Genomic DNA, 21,173 nt, shown 5'->3' on the forward strand with positions numbered 1-21,173 from the left:
GCCAGAGGGGCAGTCAGGTGACATTGTAGCTCACCATGGCCTGCCAGTGAGCATCTAACAGAATGTAGAAAGTGCCCCCCCTTAAGGATTTGCGATCAAAAGTTTCTCAAATGCATAACCGTGTGCAGAAAAAGCAGCGCAATATCAAAACATAGGCCTAAATGCGACCATTTTAAAAAATGATGACTTAAAAGGGTCAGCGTGCTGAATTTGGTGAAAACCTGTATCTGCATAATAGCTCAATATACTAGAATCAGCATAGTTCCACGCCTATAAAGTAAGGTGACCAGACTTTAACATTGGTAAAGCGGGACACCATTGATCGGGGGGGGGGGGGGTTCTTGATTAAAAATTTGGTCTATATGGAGCAACAAAAAGTTTCATAGAACGCATAGAACGCAAAAAAATAGTATTGTAATATATATATTTTTAATTTCAACATGAGTACAATTTGCCAGGTACCCCCAGCTGTCCCTCCAAAAGTGGGACAATCTGGTCACCTTACTATAAAGTTAACTCCTAACTGCACAAGTAAACACAATAGCCAGGGTTTTTCAGACAATTGATGAATTACAGTGATTTCTGAGTAAGTCCTTTCCTGATAAATCATCCATTTATTTGAAGTCTTCTGTTTCTCAATTGTGGGGAATTAGTTCTTTACAAGAAGCAGGATATGACTCAATGAAAGGATTCTGAAAGCGTGGCTGTTTGGATTTTGAGAGTTAGCATCCTTTGTTCCCCCCCCTTTTGAATGGTTGTTAATTTTGCAAAGCAGGGCATCTCTTCCAGGGTCTCTTCTTTTTACAAACGTACTTCTCCTGAGCCTTGCCGAATAAAACACAATCGTGAACTGTGCCGGTCCCAAGAGCTCCTGTTGTGTGTCTGATGGATTTATACCCATAGTGGGAATGTGCTGGTCAGCAGAGGTTACAGTAGGAAACTGTTTTCTTCATTTGGCTGTTAAAGCAGTTCTGTATTTCAACTTCAGGAAGCAGCGGAAAAAGTTGCACGATCGCCTTCGACAGGGCCTTCGGTCGGAAAGGAATCATCGGGTCAACATGGCAAACGGGCCTCACCATCCTCACCCACCGCCAGAAAATGTACAGCTGGTCAACGTAAGTGCGGTATTAAAATCAGAGGACCATACACACTGTTCCTTTGGAGCCATTTCCTGTATGGTTCTAAGTGGAGGTTGATACTTCTCTGTAGTCAATGGATTTGAAGGATGTAATTTGGCTTACTGTTGATCATCTAACGGTTGAAAATATACAGCCAGAGTTTCCTATAACATTCAAACAGAGTGATTGAAAAGATAGGGGGGAAATAGTCTAATTTATTGTCATTCTGAACAATCCGAATGTACAGTTTTTCCATTTGTGACGGAGTCTCTGACTGAAATGAAAAACTTAGAATCCTAGTTGGCTGTTTTTTTTCTCTTATCTGAACACAAGGAAGTGAAAATTTCCCAGCACAGTAATGTGAGGAAACCTGTCTGTACAGATTGTCTACAAAAACAATCCCATATTTACTTACGTATTGTTTATAAGCTTCATACCCTGTGTATCTGCTCACAAAGCACTAAGGATGGATTACAGTATGTAAGTAGCATCGTGTTAAAAACAAAAAATAAAACTAATTAAACCATATAATAATAAAGAATAAAACAATAAAGGACAAATAAATGAATAACATCAACTTTCAAAAGTTCATAACCCCAAAATGCTGTTTGTGTTCAAGATCCAAAACAAAAAGGAGAAAATATCCTGACCCAAACCTATTTATTTATTTATTTATTTATTTATTTATCATACTTATATACCGCCCTCCCCGGAGGCTCAGGGCGGTTTACATCATAACAGAGAACAATACATAAAACATAGAACAATACATAAAAACCTAGAAAGGTCAAAGGTCCTACTGGATTGGAAAGAGATGCGGCCTCTAATCTGGAGAGCCAGGTTTGACTACCCACTCCTCCACATACAGCCAGCTGGGGGATCTTGGGCTGGTCGCACTCCTTTTAGAGCTTTTTTCATAGAGCAGTTCTCTCAAATCTCTCTCAACCCCACCTGCCACATAGGGTGTCTGTTGTGGGGAGAGGAAGGGAAGGCGATTGTAAGCTCCTTTGGGTAGTGAAAAGCAGGGTATAAAAAAACAACTCTTCTTCCTTGACTGATTGCCAGTAGGAAATCACACAAAAGCATCACATAGGGTCCCGATAAATAAAATTAATGGACTAAAAGCCAACAGAAAAAAGATTTCAAAATCATAAAATAGATCACCTTTGAGGAAATCATTTCACACCCACCCCCCAAAAGCTCTCCAGAAAAGCATTGTCTCGAGGAATCCCCAAAACACCATCAGTGAGAACTCCCATCCAGCCTGGCTGGGAGAAGGGCATAGCAGAAGCCAGTCCCCGTATGCCAACCAGCCCCACCACCTGAAAGGTTGGCACACAAGGAAGCCTAGCCCCAGGAGAAATGTTTTTATACCCAGCTTTTCACTGCCTGAAGCAGTCTCACAGTGGCTTACAATGGCCTTTCCTTCCTCTCCCCACAACAGACAGTGAGAGAGACTGCTCAGTGAGAACTGCTCTATCAGGACAGTGACTGGCCCAAGGTCACCCAGCTGGCCACATGTGGAAGAGTGGGGAATCAAACCCAGCTCACCAGATTAGAAGCCGCTGCTCTTAACCACTACGCCAAGAACTGAAGTAATGGGCATGAATGAATTCTATAACGCCCCATCCTATAATTTCAGGATGGTTAACAACAATATAAAACCGTATGCATAATAAAATAATACAATTTTACAATTAAAAACCCATCTCTTAGTTTTGAATTTCCTACAGAGTCTCTTCGAGTTTTGAGGGGTCTCCACTGGTGGTTGTTTCATGCAGTGCGGCCAATATATCTTGGTATTATTGCCTGGCTTCGTCCCTGGGCCTGGGAGAGCAGCTCGGTTTCGCAGGCCCTCCGGAATTGTGCGAGATCCTAAAGGATCCTAATATCCTCAGGTAGAGTGCTTTACCAGGCTGGGGCCAAGGCTGACAAGGCCCTGCCCCTAGTCAAGACCAGTTCATATCCCTGGGGCCGGGGACCCTGAGCAGATGTAGAGGGGAGGGGGTTATAAGGGAGAAGGTGGTCCCAAAGGTACAGGGGTCCCAGACCGTTTAGGGCCTTGAGCATCAAGGTCAAAACCTTGAATTTGATCCAGTATCCAATCTGGAGCCAGTGCAGCTGGGGGATCCCTGGGGTAATGTGTGCTCTCCATGGGGCTTTGGTTAGGAGCCGAACTGCTGCTTTCTTGATGACTTCTCCCAGCAGCTTCATGTAAATGTTCAAGAGGAGAAACAAGAGAACCCCCTAGGCTAAAGACCGAACGGCAGAGCTAGCACCACTTTCAGAGTCACATAAAACCAGAGCTTCAGCAAAACAACCTGCCCACCCACCCACCTCCTGGAACTCTTCCCAGCCAATCATCTGAGAAGAATACCACAGTCAGTGGTATTGAGAGTCACCAGGTGGTGCAAAAACACTAACAGGGACATGGTCCACCTGCCAGCTGGGTGGGATGCCAAGGTTGGGTGACCAAAGTGACCAGTACATACTGAATGACCAAGGCTGCTTCCTCCCCACAACCAAGACAAAAGTTGGATTAGAAATTATCTAGGTGATCCATTTCACCCAGAAATCCTTGTTGCCTCTCTCTCAAGCACCTTGGCAAGGAAGGATACATTTGATACCGGGCATAAATAAAGTTATGGGGCTCTCATACTGATGATTGTTTCCTTCAAGGGAAGTGTAAAGAACTTTTTCCTGGTCCAGTGTTAACAGTAAGTCCTTCCCTGGGAGCTTTTAAGTGCCACAAAGGGCCTGGACAGATTACAAGTTGTGGGATATGCATCCTCATGGTCTCTGCCCATATACTCAGGCAAACAAGCTGAAAAGCATCCACCGAAATGTGTGCCCACAGGAACAGGCAAGTAGAAGCTCCAGGGAGATTTACAGAATGTGATGTCTGAGTCAGATTAAACACAAGCAACTTTCATCCAGAAAGTATGTTACAAAATTACCACTGCATGCTATCCAGGATGAGATCCTTTTGGGTTCCAGTATGTAAAAGGATGCGGACCCTTCAGCATGGCATTGCTGGATATAATGGTGGTAGAAAAGGAAGGTTTCTTCACCAAAGGCTGAGGCTCATGTCTGGTTGGACACAGTGTGAATCTTCCTCCCCCATTGCTGTAGCTATACAGCTTCTGCTGTTTCACTGAAACCTCAGAGACGGTTTCAGGGTCTTCCAAGGGTACTTCAGAGCAATCGTGAATGGTGTGAAGCAGCTGTCTCTTCCACAGCTTTAACCAAAGCTTCCGCAGGACTGCTAGTTGTATTCAGGAAATTATTTGGATTTACCATTCCCCAGGGCTGATAAATCTGTAATGCTCATCTCTCCTTGCAGAAGTTCTGGGGACCCAGAAATTTAAACCTGGCTAGATGGTGACTTATCCATAGCAACAGAGTTAATAAAAACTCCTCCACTTTCAAGCCACTTCTGTCCTTTCCTAAACAGAAAGTCAAGTTGAGCATATGTCCCCCTCTATGCGTCGAGCCAGGTATTAAGTGGGAAAATCTCAGGTTGTCAAGGCAGCAGGGAAATCCAGAGCTGCCTTGGTTAAAGAAGATGTTGTAATCTGGCAGGAAATTCAACTTGTTCAGAGAAGCTGATTAGCAGCAGGATGGATATTGCAGCAGCATGATTCCCATGTGGTCCCTGAAGCTCAACATCAGCAACATGCATTTGAACCCAGCAATCCCTATGATAGTTTACCTGGAAATTGAGATTAAATCCTTCTAAACAATTGTGATTTTCCCCTCCCCATTGTCAGGTCTCTGTTGAATTCCCAATAAGCAGACTTATTGTGGAAGAAAATCTCTTTATTGAAGAAGGCAGTGAACAGAGTGCAACGTGCTTCCTTGCTAGAACTGAAAAGCAAAGCTAGCAAAGCAAGAGTATATGTTTTCACTAATTCCCATTCTCAAATTTAAAAAATAGGTGCACTGGATGAGTTGCCAGACATGAACAGTGTTTCCCATGCAAAAGCATGTGCAGCTACTTAGAGGCATTCCCAAGAGATAACATCAGGCTAGCAAGGTCAAAGCAATAAAATACTCCCAGAAGATATGAGAGTGTCCTCAGGCCTCTAAGCTGTGGGAAAATAATACAGGGCATAAACAGGTCAAGGAAACATCCCATGCTGAGAACATGAAAATAGGTCAACAGGTAACCAGTGAACAGGGTACTGACACCCGTCCTCTAGAAGTAACCTGGGGCTGTACCTCTGCATGTGTATGAATACATTTATGTGCATATGAATATATATCGTGCCCAGACTGCCTCATCCGAAATTGGGGCAGAGGCCTTTGGGAGTGGAATTCACATTTTTGTGAAATTCAATCCCAACCAAGCCCTAGCAGAGCATCTCTTTATTTGCTTTGAAGATGCCTGTTTCAGAAAGCCATCAGGGTAGGTAGAAAGTAAGATGGTTCCCCTGCATGCTCTTGTTTGGTGATTCTATGGTGTTGATTTTAGCTGATTTGCATCTAATTTGATTTTATTATTCTTTGTGGACTCCAGTATATGTCCTGTTTATAGGATTCTAGTTTGTAAGCAGTCTCGAGGGCCCAAGCTAGCACCATAGGACAGAACATAAATACAATACAATTCAGGGGTAGTCAACCTGTGGTCCTCCAGATGTCCATGGACTACAATTCCCATGAGCCCCTGCCAGCATTTGCTGGCAGGGGCTCCTGGGAATTGTAGTCCATGGACATCTGGAGGACCACAGGTTGACTACCCCTGCAATACATCATGTAGTGTTGGATCTGGTCCTTCCATGAACACGAGTCTGCAGAAAGGATTTTTGCTGCTTCCCTTTGTTTCCTGAAGCAACTCCAGAGGGTCTGAAGACCCTCAGGGGAGAGGACCAGGGGCGAGGAGAGCTACAACAAGACAAGAAAGTGAACCAGGATCCTCACCACCCTTTTGCTCCATTTTCAGAACTGGAACTTGCTCCAGTTATCATTCCATACACATTGGATAATGCACTTTCAATGTGCTTTTGCAGCTGTACAGAATAGGAAAATCTGCTTTTAAAGTGCATTATCCAACATGTGCAGAAGCGACCCTAGTTACATCCCTTACCTGCTATGGTGCTCCTGGTAATGGTTAGAGGCCCTCAGGAAGGGTTTTTGGGAGGGCTGTGGTGTAGCTCACAGGTCATTGGTTGGTCATCCCAGATCCAAGGATGGGGAAATGTCCATGATGGATAAATGTTACAGAGAAAAAGATATCAGCCAGCTTTTGTGAGAGAACAACAATTATGTGTGTATGTGCACTTTAGCTAAATGTTAGCTACTTCAATGACATATGGGAAACCCTAAGGAACTTTGCAGTGAATACTTTTGCCCTGGCTTACAGAAGAGGCAGGATTTTACCTGTTCTTAAGAGCCTGTTCTGTGTTTTCAGACAGTTAGACATTTTCCCTATTACATCATTCCCTGCGAGAGCCAATTTGTAGTCAAGCAAGGCCTGTGATGTAGCCACCAAATAGTCAAACCTTTCCCCCTTGCCAATTTTGTTTTTTAATAGCAGAAAAGAATCGACCAGAATTCAGACTCCATTGTTTCTCTGATGGCCAAAACTAAACTTTGGGGGAAATTAGTTTGCTAAAAGGATAGAAAAAACTTGCTTTCTGCCTGATTTATTACTCAAAGAAGGGTTGTGGGGTTTTGTTTAGTTTTGTAATGGGCAGGTAGCATTCAGAACTTTGGCACACACCTCCTGCCTTTAATTTGAATTGGTACAGTGCAGAATTCTACTAATTCTTTCTGGGACATGTATAGGGAAAGATCTAAAGCAGATTGTGACACAGAGAGGTGTAACAGCAGAGACTTTTCTACAGAGCAGCGGTGATCCAAGGGCCACTGGCCAGATCACACTAAAGCAAACTAATCACAAGACCATTTAGGTCTTGTGCATAATAAGTGGTGCTCAGTGAAACCAGCTGTGTTTATCTGGAATTCCTTCTCAAACGACATGAAATTTTCTCTCATCTTAGCATTAAGAATAATTACATGGTAGCTGCAAATGTGTAGCCGTGTTGGTCTGAAGTAGCACAATAAAATCAGAGTCCGGTGGCACCTTTAAGACCGACAAAGATTTATTCAGGGCGTGAGCTTTCGAGTGCAAGCACTCTTCCTCAGATTATGAATTCCTTACATGACAGTGGGAATATATAGCAAAAATTAATTCTGTTACATTAGTGAACTGTGTCATAACATCCAAATACAGCCAATTATAATCCTTTGCCAAAACAGCCAATCAGTCCCCTGGTATTCAGTTGTAGTTCACAAAAACATAGGAGAAATAAAACTGCCCGTGTCAGTGATCAAAGGCTCTCATTTCACCGTATGCTGCTTGCCGCATCTGTCTAGTAAATATGGTGCTTTACGCACGGAATTGTTCACTGCATCTTTTCATATGCGTACGGAGAAAGTTGTGCGCAGGCCGGACTTGAAAGCACACAGACGTGTACTTTGAAGTGTAGACATGTGTATTCTGTCTCTGTTTTGTTTAGCAATATGTATCTAAGAACGTAATATCCAGCGAGCATGCTGTCGAGAGGGAAACGGAGACCTCCTTTTCCACCAGCCACTACACCTCAACGACTCACCACTCCACAACGGTCACTCAGACACCCAGCCACAGGTAGGAAGCTGAAATAGAACCAGCAGCCTGGCTGCCTTGTTCAGGTATCGGGTATGCCGTTTCATGTTATTTGTTGCTTATGATGTAGCCGTTACCCGTTGTTGTGTGCCAAAAGAAATATCATACTCTGGCTCTGTGGCATGTTGTAGATTTTGTTCCTGGGAAAGTGCAGCTCTTCCTCCAGAACAGAATTTGCCTTGGAGGCCGGCGCAACATGAAATGAGGCACCCAACTGGATATCCAAATGGTGTGAATGCGGGTGAATGATCTAGCTCCTTCCCCTGTAGAGGATCAGTGTCCTCATAGTGAACCCATGGAGCATTTGTCTAGCTTTTAATGAAGAAGTGAATACTAGCAAGATTGTAGACATCTACCACTCCTGTTGCATACCTTTTTTAAATTGAGTTTTTCGGGGGGGGGGGGTCTAGTCCCCTTTTTCTGTCCTGGAGTATTCAGTTATCACCTTCCTCCCGGCAGATAACCCTGCTGTGCTTGTCCCTCCTCTCATATATACGTAACTGCATATCACACCATTGTTAGAAGGAGGATCTGCAGCACAGAGTTTAAAATGCAGCCAGGCCAGTGTCCTAAGCCAATGTACATATATTTAATTGCATAGTTGGCTTAGCTCACATACATTGTTGTTAGTATTAGAATATGAAGTACCACCTGTCTTGACTCAGAGCAGTTTACAGGTATATAAAAAGAACCTGTAACATCCCATTAGTGGTAGCACAAGAAGAAAATCCATACAGACATGGTGGTCATGGAACAAATCCAGCTGCTCCCAGCCATTCCCCTTCCTGATATGGGGACTTCACTGTTTTCTACAGTTGATCTACTCGCAAGTCCTGAGAAGGTCTCCTTCAGAGTTTATAAGGTTGAACTGGCTCATGGCTTTTGACTCCACCAGACTCTAAAGCAGATTTTCTCAAACAGAGTTTCACAAAGCCCTGGAGTTTTTTCATGGGTTTCCCAAATGAGTGGGAATTAATTGATTTTTATATATTGTTTAAACTTATTAACCATTTATTGAGTGATATGATCATAGATGGTTGTCCACCCCACTCCCCAAATGGTCAGTAATGGGCCTGGAGGGGTTGGGAAGAGGGGTCCCAGATGGGCATATACACAGCTATGCTTCCCAGCCGAATTCCGCACGATCACGCCATTTCTGGGGTATCTGAAAGACTGAAGAATGTTTCAGGGCTTTCTCAACTGTAAAAAAAAGTTGAGAAAGGCTGCTCTGACCTTCTCCAAGTACTTTGAAGAAACTGGAGGGCAAACACTCATTCCTGTTGCTTTGTTTTCCTTAACACAGAGCAGTACCCACCATGCTTGTTCCGTGCCCTTTTACATAGCAGTGAAACTTTGAAACTGACATCAGTGCCTGTTAGAACATTTCCTGTGCACCCCGTTTTGGACGCATAATGGTTCATTTTTAAAGAAGTATCTCCTCAGTCACTCCAGCAAGAGGAGGCACCAATGAAGACCTCATGCCCTGTGAATCCACCGTATATATTGCCCAGATAGTTGAAAACATCTCTTGGTTTTCCGTTTCTCCAATTTTAAAATGCTCTCTTTGTTTTTCCTCCCAACGGCTCTTCATCAGTTGGAGCAACGGCAGGACCGACAGCATCATCTCCGAAAGCCACTCCGTGCTTGTGAGTTCCTCGGTGGAGAACAGCCGGCATACAAGCCCGACAGGCCCCCGAGGGCGCCTCAATGGCATCGGGGGGCCACGAGAATGCAACAGTTTCCTACGGCATGCACGAGAGACCCCCGATTCCTATCGAGATTCACCTCACAGTGAAAGGTACCCCTCATAAGCTAACCTTCGCACTGCCGGGGGGGGAAGGTGCAGGCGCTGGCACACCGGCGGGCGCAAACATGCAGGTGCGGCAGCTGCACATTTGCGCCCATTGGCGCCCGCACCTCCCTCTCCCCCCACCCCCGGTCCCCGGCCTGAAAAAGGTTGGGGACCACTGGTCTGGAACGCTTCTTGACAATATTAAGGGCTGTTTCCCTAGCAACCTTTGGTGGGGGAGTAGACTTTATTGCTTGAATGGAGAATTCCGATAGATTTTTGTTTGGAAAACTATTAGATCCAGTCTTTCCAGTTTGATAGATCATCAAAAGATTCCATAGTAAATGCAAATAGACTAGAATTGGCTAATTCTCTTGACCATCTTGGGGGATGATTTGTTGACAAAGCCCTCTGCTGCCTGGGTGGAAGGCATTCCGTTGGGTGTAGGATTATTTCTCCACCATATTGGGGGCTTTCTCTGTGTTATTCTGTGTGGTTTTAATGGAGGTTTTTCAGGGGGTTATTGGTGTGGGATTTTTTGTAGTGTAACCCGCCACGAGTCCATGCGCTAAGAGTGGCAGGTAAGAAATATAGTAAATAATTATAATTATAATTATAATTGGCTATATAATAAATTACCATTCCGGAGCAGACCCACAGGGGAATTTGAATACAGTGTTATTGATTATTTTATTGTTACAACAAACTTTCTTCCATGGGTTAACCGTATGAGGGTATGTGATTTTGTTGGTATTGCTCTCTATTTGACATTACCAACTACTCAGATTTCTGTTCTGAAAAATAATCCACTGGTTCAAAGTTTAAGATTTACTCGAGTCCATTGGAACCCAAAGATAATAAGATTTATCTTGAATAAAAGACCCCTGAAGTTGCAGCTCTGAGGAAATTGCTCATATTTCATACAAATGTCAACCCTGCTCATTAAATGTTATCTTATCTCTCCAAAACCCACTTTATTTGTAGCCTTCCTTTGAAGGACATCCTTGGGTGAAACTTTCTGATTATTTCAAGTGGGCCTGGTTTGATAAGTAACAACTATTTTATTTTTATAGCCCGCTTTCCCCAGTTGGCTTAGGGCAGGTAACAACAGGCATGTACATGCAACAATAAAGTTACATTGATAACAGTTAGTAACAAGTAAACTTTTCAAATTAAATTATATCATTAACTTATTAGACCACCTCTAATAAGTTAGAGGTGGGCCTTTTGAAAGGGGTAACTTTATTTCTGCTGGGTGGTTAGTTTGAGGAGGGAGGCCAGTGTTGTCTCAGTGTTAATTTCCTGGCCTCCATGATAAGCCTGGTGGAACAGCTCTGTCTTGCAGGCCCTCCAGAACTGTTGATGGTCATAGAGGGCCATGATCTCATCTGGGAGAGCTAGGTTTGAGCCAGGATTGAAAAGGCCCTGGCTCTGATTGAGGCCAATTTTATTTCTTTTGGGCTGGGGGTCCTGAACAAGAGGACACTAGATCTTAGTGCTCTTTGAGGGGGTATAGCAGAACAGGCAATCCCATAAATACAAGTGTCCCACACCATTATGGGCTTTGAAGGTTAGCACCAAAACTTTGAAACTGATCCAGTCTTCGATCTGGAGCCAGTGCAGCTCAGGGAGCACTGTTGTGACGTGAGATCTCCACTGAGTCCCGGTAAGGACTTGTGCTGCTGAATTCTGGGTTAGCTGGAGTTTCCGGATCAGCTTCAAGGGCAACCTTGTATAGAGCAAGTTGAGCCTGTTATTTAAGATAATCAGTTAAATGGGCAGAAAACAGAGCAAAACAATAACAGTACAAATGGTCACAGAACATGTTGACTTTCCACTTCCTTACCTCCTTAGCTGCTAAAGATACCATGCTGTGTTGCTCGTGTGGCTTTGCGAGCTGAATTTGGTCAGCCACATTGGACGCTACAGCACGGATACTTGCATTTAATCTGTGCTTAAAGTTACTTTTCCGTGTCAACAGCTATCTGGTCTTATTGAAGAAGGATTCCTATATCTCATTGTGGTTTAGGATCATGGACAAGAAATTGCTGGCTATTGGCTTTACCATTGACTCTATCAAGGAATTGGAGCTCGCTTGATCAGCAGTTACAATTTTAAAACATCTAAGGCAGATTGGTTACAGTAATTCTTTGTGCTTAATGAGTTTGCTCTTCACTGGGGTTTTTTTATACTTTCCCTAATTCTCTTCCCTCCTGTGCTTATCATCTGACTTCCCCCAAGCAGAGTCTGCACTTACTTTGTTTGTTCCATTGTCAATCCTGTTGAATTCAGATCACTTTGAACTCGGGTCTTCCTCTCCCCCCTCCTCCCCATTGAAACAGGAAAGTCTTCTGCATGTGGCTAGGGAGGCTCAGAAGGTGGGGGGGAGGCAAATGGAAACTCTTTCTTTGTTTTCTTGAAGGGTGGGGGGAGAGGAGCCAGGCAGGGAGCCTCTTTTCTTGGAGGGGAGGGGGAGAGGATCGAAAAAGTCAGAGGAGGGAGGAAAAATCCAGGACCGACAGAAGTTGAGAGAAATTAGGGGCTTCTCCTTTAAGGCAAGCGTGTCACATGACCAGGTGTAGCCTATCAGAGGTTCTCTACCACGGAGCTTTCTTTCCCTATCTGGATATTGAGGATTAACAGCACTCTGAGATATTGCACAATAAAGGTAGGGTCACTCCGGATCAATCCTTCTTGCTGCAGAAGGAAAATTTAAATCACCCAAAATCCAAACAGAAATCGCATTCTGTGTAGAGGGCAGGGACCAAATCGATCTGGGGTTGGAATAAAAGCTCCATGCAGTTTACACCTTAGTCTACTTAGGGCTTTCACTCTTGCTAGAAAGAATGCCCATTCAGTGGTGGTTATAAGAGGCCACTTTGGCATCTTCTCCACTCTGATAGTCTTTGCTCTTGCTCTTTGGCAAAATAAATTCATATCTTATTTGAACACCCTCTATATTCTAATCTACCATTTTATTCTACCATGGCCAGTAAATTCCAATTCTTTGACTCCAAGCAGGCTGACCCCCTTCCTACTCTCAGATCAATAGATGCTGCATAATAAAAATATTTCTTTGGGGAAATAGAGTTTATAAATTAAATTTCAGACTGTTATACTGCCAGAGGCATTGAGAGCTTTTCTTGGACAAAGGAAAGGGGTGCTCTTAGACTGAATTTGTGTCATTTAGAGCAGGGGTAGTCAACCTGTGGTCCTCCAGATGTTCATGGACTACAATTCCCATTAGCCCCTGCCAGCAAATGCTGGCAGGGGCTCATGGGAATTGTAGTTCATGAACATCTGGAGGACCACAGGTTGACTACCCCTGATTTAGAGGCTCAGGGAAAGCATTCTTTCTTCAACGTGGCCAGGGATCCTAAAGCAGACTCCTCTCATAATGGAGTCATGTGGCTTTCTGATTGATCATCCAAAGATATGCGTGCATCAGCATCCCTGAACCCTGTGGGATGAAGGGGGTTGGGGAGGTTGGCAGTAAACTCTCACAACCTTCAACCATCTCCAGCATTCAGGGCAGAGTTTGCTCTGCAAACCAGGGCCTAGTCTGCACACATAGGATAATGCACTTTCAATGTGCTTTGGCAGCTGGATTTTCCAGTGCAGAACAGGAAAATCTACTTCTAAAGTGCATTGAAAGTGCATTATCTATTGTGTGCAGACTAGGCCCTGGATTCATTTATGTTTTCTGCGTTTATTTACAGTACAGCCGGTCCCAGTTTACCAGTTCAGCTGTAATGACATACTAAAATTTGCCACAGAATAAGCAATAGCTAATTATCTTACTCCGTATGAGAGTAGAATGGGCGGTAGAATTTGCAGTGGAGAATCTCTTATACCAATGAATAAGCAAGTTTCCTCTAACAGTTACAAAGTTCTGATCTCTTTAACAATTCTTCCCCTGCATCCTGATTCCACTAGTGTGTAAAAAAGACAGGGACTCTTTCATATGTTTATCCTGCATGCAGAAAGTTCCAGGTTTAATTCCTCATACTGCTATTTAAAAAATGAGGGAAAATCTGTTTTCCTAAATAATCAGAACTTTTTCAGTTTTTGCCTCAGGCACTAGATCTGCACAGGCAAAGTCTGAAGAGAAAGACTGATGGAGCAGGGGAAAGAAGTCCATAATAATAATAATAATAATAACAAAAACAACAACAAGAACAACTAGTAATCAAGCCCGCTGCAACTAATAAGCGGGTGCTAGGTTAGGAAGCCCCCAGCAGTCGCGCTCCGCGCGGCTGCCAGGGGCTCCCTTGGTCAGCGGCCTGACGCGTCGGGAGGTGCTTCGCGCCTCCCGACGTATCAGGCCACCAGCAAGGGAGCAACTGCAAGCCGCGCAGAGCGCGGCTCGCAGTTGCTTCCTTGTCTGAAGGGCGGGAATTTGAAATCTACTATTTATGTGCCCTTTTTATCCAGTATTGCTTAAGAAATGGAGGATTATTGTTAGGTTGTTCATCAGAAACCAAGGAGAAAAGAAACTGGTTTTCTTACAAACTGACCCCTTTTTTTGTTGTTTCTTTTGTTTTGTTCCTCTCATCTGGACTTCTTTAGGTATGTATCTGCCATGACCACACCAGCTCGCATGTCACCTGTAGATTTCCACACTCCGAGTTCTCCAAAGTCACCTGCCTCAGAAATGTCTCCACAGGTCTCCAGCTTAACAATGTCTGTCCCTTCCGTGGCAGTCAGCCCGTTTATAGAAGAGGAGAGGCCTCTCCTTCTTGTGACACCGCCCCGGTTGCGTGAAAAATACGAGCACCACATACAGCAGATCAACTCTTCTTACCACCACAATCCCGCCCACGAAAGCAACAGCCTCCCGCCCAGTCCTCTGAGGATAGTGGAGGACGAGGAATACGAAACCACGCAGGAATACGAACCCTCGCAGGAGCCCCAAAAGAAACTCGTCAACAGTCGGAGGGCAAAAAGAACAAAGCCCAATGGCCACATTTCTAACAGATTGGAGATGGACACCGACACAAGCTGCGAGAACAGTAGCTCAGAGAGTGAAGCAGAGGACGAAAGGATAGGAGAAGACACACCTTTTCTGAGCGTACTGAACCCCGCAGTTGCCGACCTAGAATCAGCTACCGCATACCGACTGGCGGAAACCAGGACTAACCAAACCAGCCGGTTCTCGACGCAAGAAGAATTGCAAGCAAGATTGTCCAGTGTAATAGCTAACCAAGACCCCATCGCTGTATAAAAAAAGAAAAAAAAACATTTTAAACAAACAAAAAGAAACCCACATAGATTCACATGTAAAACTTTATTTTATATAATGAAGTACTCCACCTTTAAATTAAAACAATTTATTTTATTTTAGCAGTTCCGCTACTAGGATTAAAAAAAAAACCCACAGGAAAAAAAAACTTTTATAAATTAAATATATAATGTATATACAAAAGTGTTATGTGCCATATGTAGCAATTTTTTTACAGTATTTCAAAAACGAGAACGATATCAATGGTGCCTTTATGTTACGTTATGTTGAGAGCAAGTTTTGTAAAAAGTGATTGCTGTTCCACAGTATTGCGCAGAGGTGTCCAACATTCTGGGCTGTTTCCCCGCCACAGACCCCTCCCTCCCCACAGCCCCTCCCCAGCTCTTTTATTCCTTGATGCAATGCATTAATGGTGACTGGCTGTACAATGGGCAGCTGCAACAGTCCCTGTGTTTGCTTCTTGTAGCCCCCAGTCAAAACACATTACCTACCTGAAGAACAAAACCACCCTTTTTCTTCTCAAAGGTGTTTTTTTGTTGCTGTTGTTGTTGCTGTCACATAATCTGGAGTTTGTCCCTTCTCTGACCCAAAGGAGCCCTGCTTGGGGAGACTTGACAAAATGGTGACTCCCAACATGACGCCATTATTTACAACGGGACAAGAGGGGTGAATGGAGGCCTAAAACTACATTAACTCCTTCACAGAATTTTATGTTCCTCGTAATCAGACAAGAAATTCTATAGGAACAGTCTTTCCTTGACTTTTTTTTTCCTTTTCTCCCTGAAGGTTTGGTTTTTGTAGCTCTGTTTCTTAGAAACAAGCTAAGGAGCTCCTGGTCTGTCAAATCCAAGTAGACCCAATGCCCTACAGTGGGGGTCGTCAACCTGTGGTCCTCCAGATGTCCATGGACTACAATTCTCATGAGCCCCTGCCAGCGTTTGCTGGCAGGGGCTCATGGGAATTGCAGTCCATGGACATCTGGAGGACCACAGGTTGACAACCCCTGCCCTACAGGAAGGTCTCCCATGTGTGAGCGATTGGCAAGGGGAAAGATCAGCAGCGATCCAACAGGCTTCTTGCACACCTTGCATTAATTTCCAATGTGGTTTGTGTGTGAGAATCTCCCACTGAATTATGTCCGCCTTGTCTGTTCATTTTAGTTTCTGGGTCTCGGCAAAACAGTGAACAGGTTTGTTGTTTGTTTGTTTTACAACGCTGATAAAAATGTCATCATTTTGGCCTGTGTTTTCTAATAGTTAAATCACTTTTTGCTTCCAAACAAAAAACTAACAGAGCAGCAACAAACAGCTGCTTTAACTTACAGGAGGTTTAATGGTGTGATCCGGCCAAGTTAACTAAGGTTCAAAAAAAAAAATATAATGATCTTGTTCTTCCTCCAAGGAGATCAAGGCAGCAATGACATACTTTACAAAAGAGCACTTTAAAGTCCTCTGGATGGGAGAGTTGGGGGTTTAGTGCTTCGGTCTGGCCAGATTATGCCTAAAATTCCTGATACCAATACAGCTTCTACATTAAATGGAAACCAAAAAAAAGGGCTAAAATAAGCTCTGTGTGAAAGGCTGAGCATTTAGCTCCCAGAGGGTGATTGAGACTGCTTTTTATTTAAATAGGTTGTATGTTTTGTTACTGTAAACAAATATATTCTATCTGTTGGGCTCCTAATCATGCATGGGTTTTGTTACAGATATGCATGTGGCCCCCAATTAAACTAAAACGCCCTCCTTCCAAGAAGCAAGTTAGGGAACCCAGTCATATATAAACACAGGAGGGGATCTGCTTTGAGCTGCAGAGCAAAAGTAGTGCACTGTTGAAGGAAGTGGAACTGTCCCCCTGAGGGATGCCAGGCCCCCCACCTCCGGGCCACCAGCAGGGTGTGGTGGGACCCCCTGGCCACTGTTCATCCCCTAATCACCCTACCACCACCAAGTGCTTTTTTTCTAGTAGAGCTCACCTCTGGTATCAGACCTCAGTGGAGGAGGAAACCACAAGTAAGAGGAGCATTAGGCTCCTCCCATCCATTCATAAGCTCCTCGATCTTAACAGTAAGACCAGCCATACACTGCGTTCTGTGTCACTGGAATTGATTTGGGCTTAAATAAAGACATCTGCCATCTAGCCTGGCTTTCAGGCCCCAGTAGCAAGATTATTGCGGCTTCTTGTTCATGAGCCAGTAACTATGCACCTTGGACCAGAGTTGAGATCAGATTTAGGAACTTGGCTTATTAATTTTGTTTAACTACAACATTTGCAGTGCAGATGTGGGCTGTACATTTTTATGAATGAAAAATCAGACTGGGTGTGCTGAGGTGACTTAGGAACTTAGGAAAACACACAGAAGCCTCCAGTTCTAGGCTAGGAGGTTGTACTTTGTGAACACCGATGTCTAGCAACACGAGAACTTGGGATTCCCAACCACCCTAAACTGGGAGGTATAACGAAACTGTGGTTTCAGATTTGCAAAACTAATCTTGTTTCCTAAATGGATTTGGGCGGTGGGCGTACTTGTGCGGAAGTTGGCACCTGATTGGTAAATGTTGAGAAGGCTGCATTGCCGAGTAACTAATGCATTTGCTCCCCTGTTATGTAATTCGCGTGAGTACAAGTCTGAAGTTTTCATGACACCATATTGAATTCAAGCGCATGCTTAAAACCTCGCTGAGTATTGGCTGCTGGTTCTGAACCTAAGAACAGAATGTTTCTTCTAGTATACATTTATCCGTATCCTGGGATTAAACGGAACTGTCCTCCTTGGCTGGTGAAAATCTGATTTCTAAAGGCAGAACAGAGCTCCGGTACCCCTACCCTTCCCTTTATCCTAAGCTTATCCATATGTGGACTTTGAAATCTATATTTCGTAGGAACTATTTGGCAAATGCAATGAGAAAGTGAGAGGGGGAGGAACAGGAGCGTTTTCTTCCTTCTCCGCGGCGTGGATACTCCAGGGTTCTGTGATCCTTCTCTCTCCTTGGAAATGCATTTCTTTCTTGACCCTCCCTTCCTTTTACTGGCCTTCAAGGAAACAAAGTGATCCCACTATGCTGTACATCAATAAGCCACACTAATATCTGTTCAAGAGATAGGTATCATCCAAACTGGCGCTAGAGAACATTCATTCCACCTCACTGAGCAGGGAGAATTTTCACAAGTAATCATGCAAAACCAGTCCTCTGGAGGGAAATTTGGATTTGGGCACAGTCTGCAGTTTAAAAAACCATACGAGTGACTGCAAACGTATACTACTAGGCTAAACCAATATTCCAGTAGACTTCAACATTCTCCATCCATTCCTCTTCTTCCTCCTCCTCCTCCCATTTATGTGTTACATTTTTGCATGCCCAGGCATGGAAGTTACTGGAAACCATTTTACTTCTACGTCACTACTTTTTAAATTTACTCTTCCAAAATTAGGGTGTGCCCATATAGGGCATTCTCATGTGCCCTCTTCCGTGCTAGAGTGTGCAACCACAAGGGCAGGAAGCAGTGCCCCTGCAACAGCAGTAAAACATGGAGCCATGCTCTGGACATTTGTCCAACGCCTTCTGTGGCTGGGCTATTGCAGCACGGGAACCAAATGTGCTAAATCACGATGCCCAGACTTGGAAGGAGGTGAAGAACAAACAAACAAACCCTTTGGTAGGTTTATGCTGTCTCTTATTGGCAGCCACTTTCCCCCCTAATGTGTGTTGTTATTCAGAGAGCTTTTCGATGGCACCCTTGCATTGAGCACCTTTCCATGGCAAGCGAATCCCCGACAGAAACAGCTGAAGTGCTCATTAAAAAGATGAAGTGAGAAAAAAAACACATTAAAGTCCTTTTTATCACTAGACTGGAATCCTATGCGAAGGCCGGCTCTGTTTAAATTGTGATCGGTAATGGAACTGAAAGGGGTGACGTTTGGGGTGGCAGCTTGCTGTGACTCATCGGAGGAGGAAGGCATTCCCATGCACCTAAAAAGGGAATTATTTCTCACACACTGGGGCAATTAAACTTCTGAAGCCGACATTTTATCAATATAAAAAAGGGGGAGCGGATAGCTTGATACAGCTCATTACAGCTTTTCATAGACTATTTTAGCATGCCACATTCTATAATAGCGTGTGAATGCCAGCTCAGTGCGGAAATTTACATACATCACAATATTATATGCAAGTGCACATGTTTTCGTTTTTCTCAACACTCTCTTTGAATCGGTATCTACATCAACCGATCTGCGGGGGCCATTTCCTCATTTTCATGCACTGAATCGATCATTTCTGTAGTTAACAATGCTGCCTACAACTTGTTCAAGGCCACTTCACTGTAGATGTTGCCCGCTGCTGTACTGGAGGGAAGTGATCTGGTCAAAAGGAGCTTACAAATGAGTGGAGATCAGGTCCCCCTTTGACCACCAAAGAGAAAGGATGTTCTGGAGATCATGGGACCTCTGTAAACAGAAGCCCTGTGGGCTAAGGGTTCTAGTACAGAGGAGAATGGTTTAAAAACACTGGCTGAATCCACCCCAAATTGTTCTGAGGGCACTGAAGATCCAGTGGCTAAAATGGGAATAATGCCCATACATCTTGAATGAGGTTAAAAATCTCATTTTATTGGGGGGGGGGGGGGGTTTGACCATAATTAGCCAGTAAGGGAGAAAACACATTGATAACCCTGAAAAATACCTGTAAAAAGCCTACAGAGGTACAGATGTCTCCCCCTGTATCTCTAAAGCTCTTCTAAAAATGCTCAATGCAGCATCGCACCTTAGTAAAACAGGTTGCTTAGTCATTACAACGTGTCCTTCCTTATACCATTGCTGCAGATGGTTGGTGGACCTTGCCCAACTTGTCTTGCTTTCCATCAAGTCTGTAATCCAAAACACATATGGTCACAATAGAGAATCTAAGAACCGCAGTAGTTCAGAATCTGTAGCCACTTCCAAAAAATCTGGTGTAAAATACTGCTTCTTAATAGGTATTCCTGTGACCACACATGGCTAAAACCATTCTCTTGGAATAGCACATAGGGATAGTATAAAGGGAACAGCCTCTGACAGCAGGGAACCAGAGGGTGCTCGCTGTGCCATTCTGAAACCTAATAGTGGTAAGTTGGTTTGGGAAGTTGGGGAACCAGTAGCCTAAGAGCACTGGGCTGGAATTCGTAAACTGGTTTAAGTTGACATTAAGCTCTGTTAGTCTGACTTGAAATTTGCAACCATCTTGAGTTCAGGCGATAGAAAGAATGATTTTGCAAAGCAGCCTTTGGCCTTTATATGCAAGATATGAATATATGATTGGATCTTAGGGACCAAAGTCCTGTTGAATATTATGGGGGACAAAATATTTTAAGTCTGACTATATAAACAGAGGTGTAATTATGCCCATTCAGCTCGGTCTCCAATAATGGTCACATCTATGTGCTTGACAAAGTGTGTATCCCATTCCGCACACGTTAGATAATGTGTTTTCAGTGCACTCTAGAAACAGATTTTCCTGTTCTGCATAGGAAATTCCAGTTGCAAAAGCACACTGAAAGTGCATTATCCAATGTGTGCAGAATTATGAGGATGCTAAAAGTGTGAACTCTTAGGGTTAGGCCCATGCCGTCCAGCAAATGACTTAGAAGGGTGTAGCTCTGCCTAGAATGGCTCTGTAAATTTCTCCTCACCTGAATACTCCCAGCTTGTTTATTTGCAGTTGAAAGTATTGTACTAAGAGTCTGGTATTGACTGATAGCAACATTAAATCTGTGTCACTCATTTGATGGCTCATTAAACTACCACTCAGCTAATGACAGATGAGCGGATGTCTCAGCTTGCTGACAGGCACAGCTGTTTTAAGGCAGAGCCATAGTTCAGAACGAGAAACTCTTAAGGTGATTGTCTAAGTGTTTCCTCCCATAAAACCAAATTCTGCAGGAGATGCTGCTCTTGCTGTCATGAAAAGCTAAAGACTCTCAATAGGCTGATTCCGCACAGGCGGAAAAGGCCACGGCAGTGTCTGTATGGACCTGGGGTTAATCCCCCTGTTCATATGACATTGCCACCAGGCTGCCACCCTCCCGGGCCTGGCACATATTGGGACCCAGAAGCCTGCACTAAGGGAACACAGATTCTTCTGTGTTCCCTTTCGGCACTGCAGGAGCCAATGGGGCCTGTCTCACAGCAGGCCCATCTGGACGGGAAGAGACGGGTTTCCAGAGGCCTGCAGGGGTTAAAAACTGCCCTGAACAGCTTTGCAGCATTTCACGGTGCAACAGGGCAGACCAGAACAGTTTTGTGGAACACAATCCCACCTTCCAGCAAAATATAAAAATCCCAGCACCCTCCCCCCACACATGGAGGACCTTGCTGTCGCC

The 21,173-nt window shown here is 44.1% G+C and overlaps 1 protein-coding gene across 13 annotated transcripts in view; it reads left to right on the top strand.

The window, feature by feature from the left end:
• Positions 1-17,591, top strand: part of NRG1 (neuregulin 1) — a 680,406-nt gene extending 662,815 nt beyond the window's left edge. For 7 of the 13 annotated variants that reach the window (XM_077345426.1, XM_077345425.1, XM_077345421.1 and 4 more), the window contains 4 exons: positions 989-1,115; positions 7,640-7,770; positions 9,383-9,586; positions 14,147-14,977. In XM_077345426.1, the coding sequence (XP_077201541.1) occupies positions 989-1,115; positions 7,640-7,770; positions 9,383-9,586; positions 14,147-14,801 (1,117 nt within the window). In that variant the 3' untranslated portion in view covers positions 14,802-14,977. Of the gene's footprint in view, positions 1-988; positions 1,116-7,639; positions 7,771-9,369; positions 9,587-14,146; positions 15,670-15,811 lie in introns of those variants that run through there. The other 6 variants (XM_077345424.1, XM_077345419.1, XM_077345420.1 and 3 more) reach the window with 3 other exon arrangements.
• Positions 17,592-21,173: the final 3,582 nt, after the last annotated feature.

The sequence above is a fragment of the Paroedura picta genome, chromosome 7, assembly GCF_049243985.1.
Source record: "Paroedura picta isolate Pp20150507F chromosome 7, Ppicta_v3.0, whole genome shotgun sequence".
NCBI lineage: Eukaryota > Metazoa > Chordata > Lepidosauria > Squamata > Gekkonidae > Paroedura > Paroedura picta.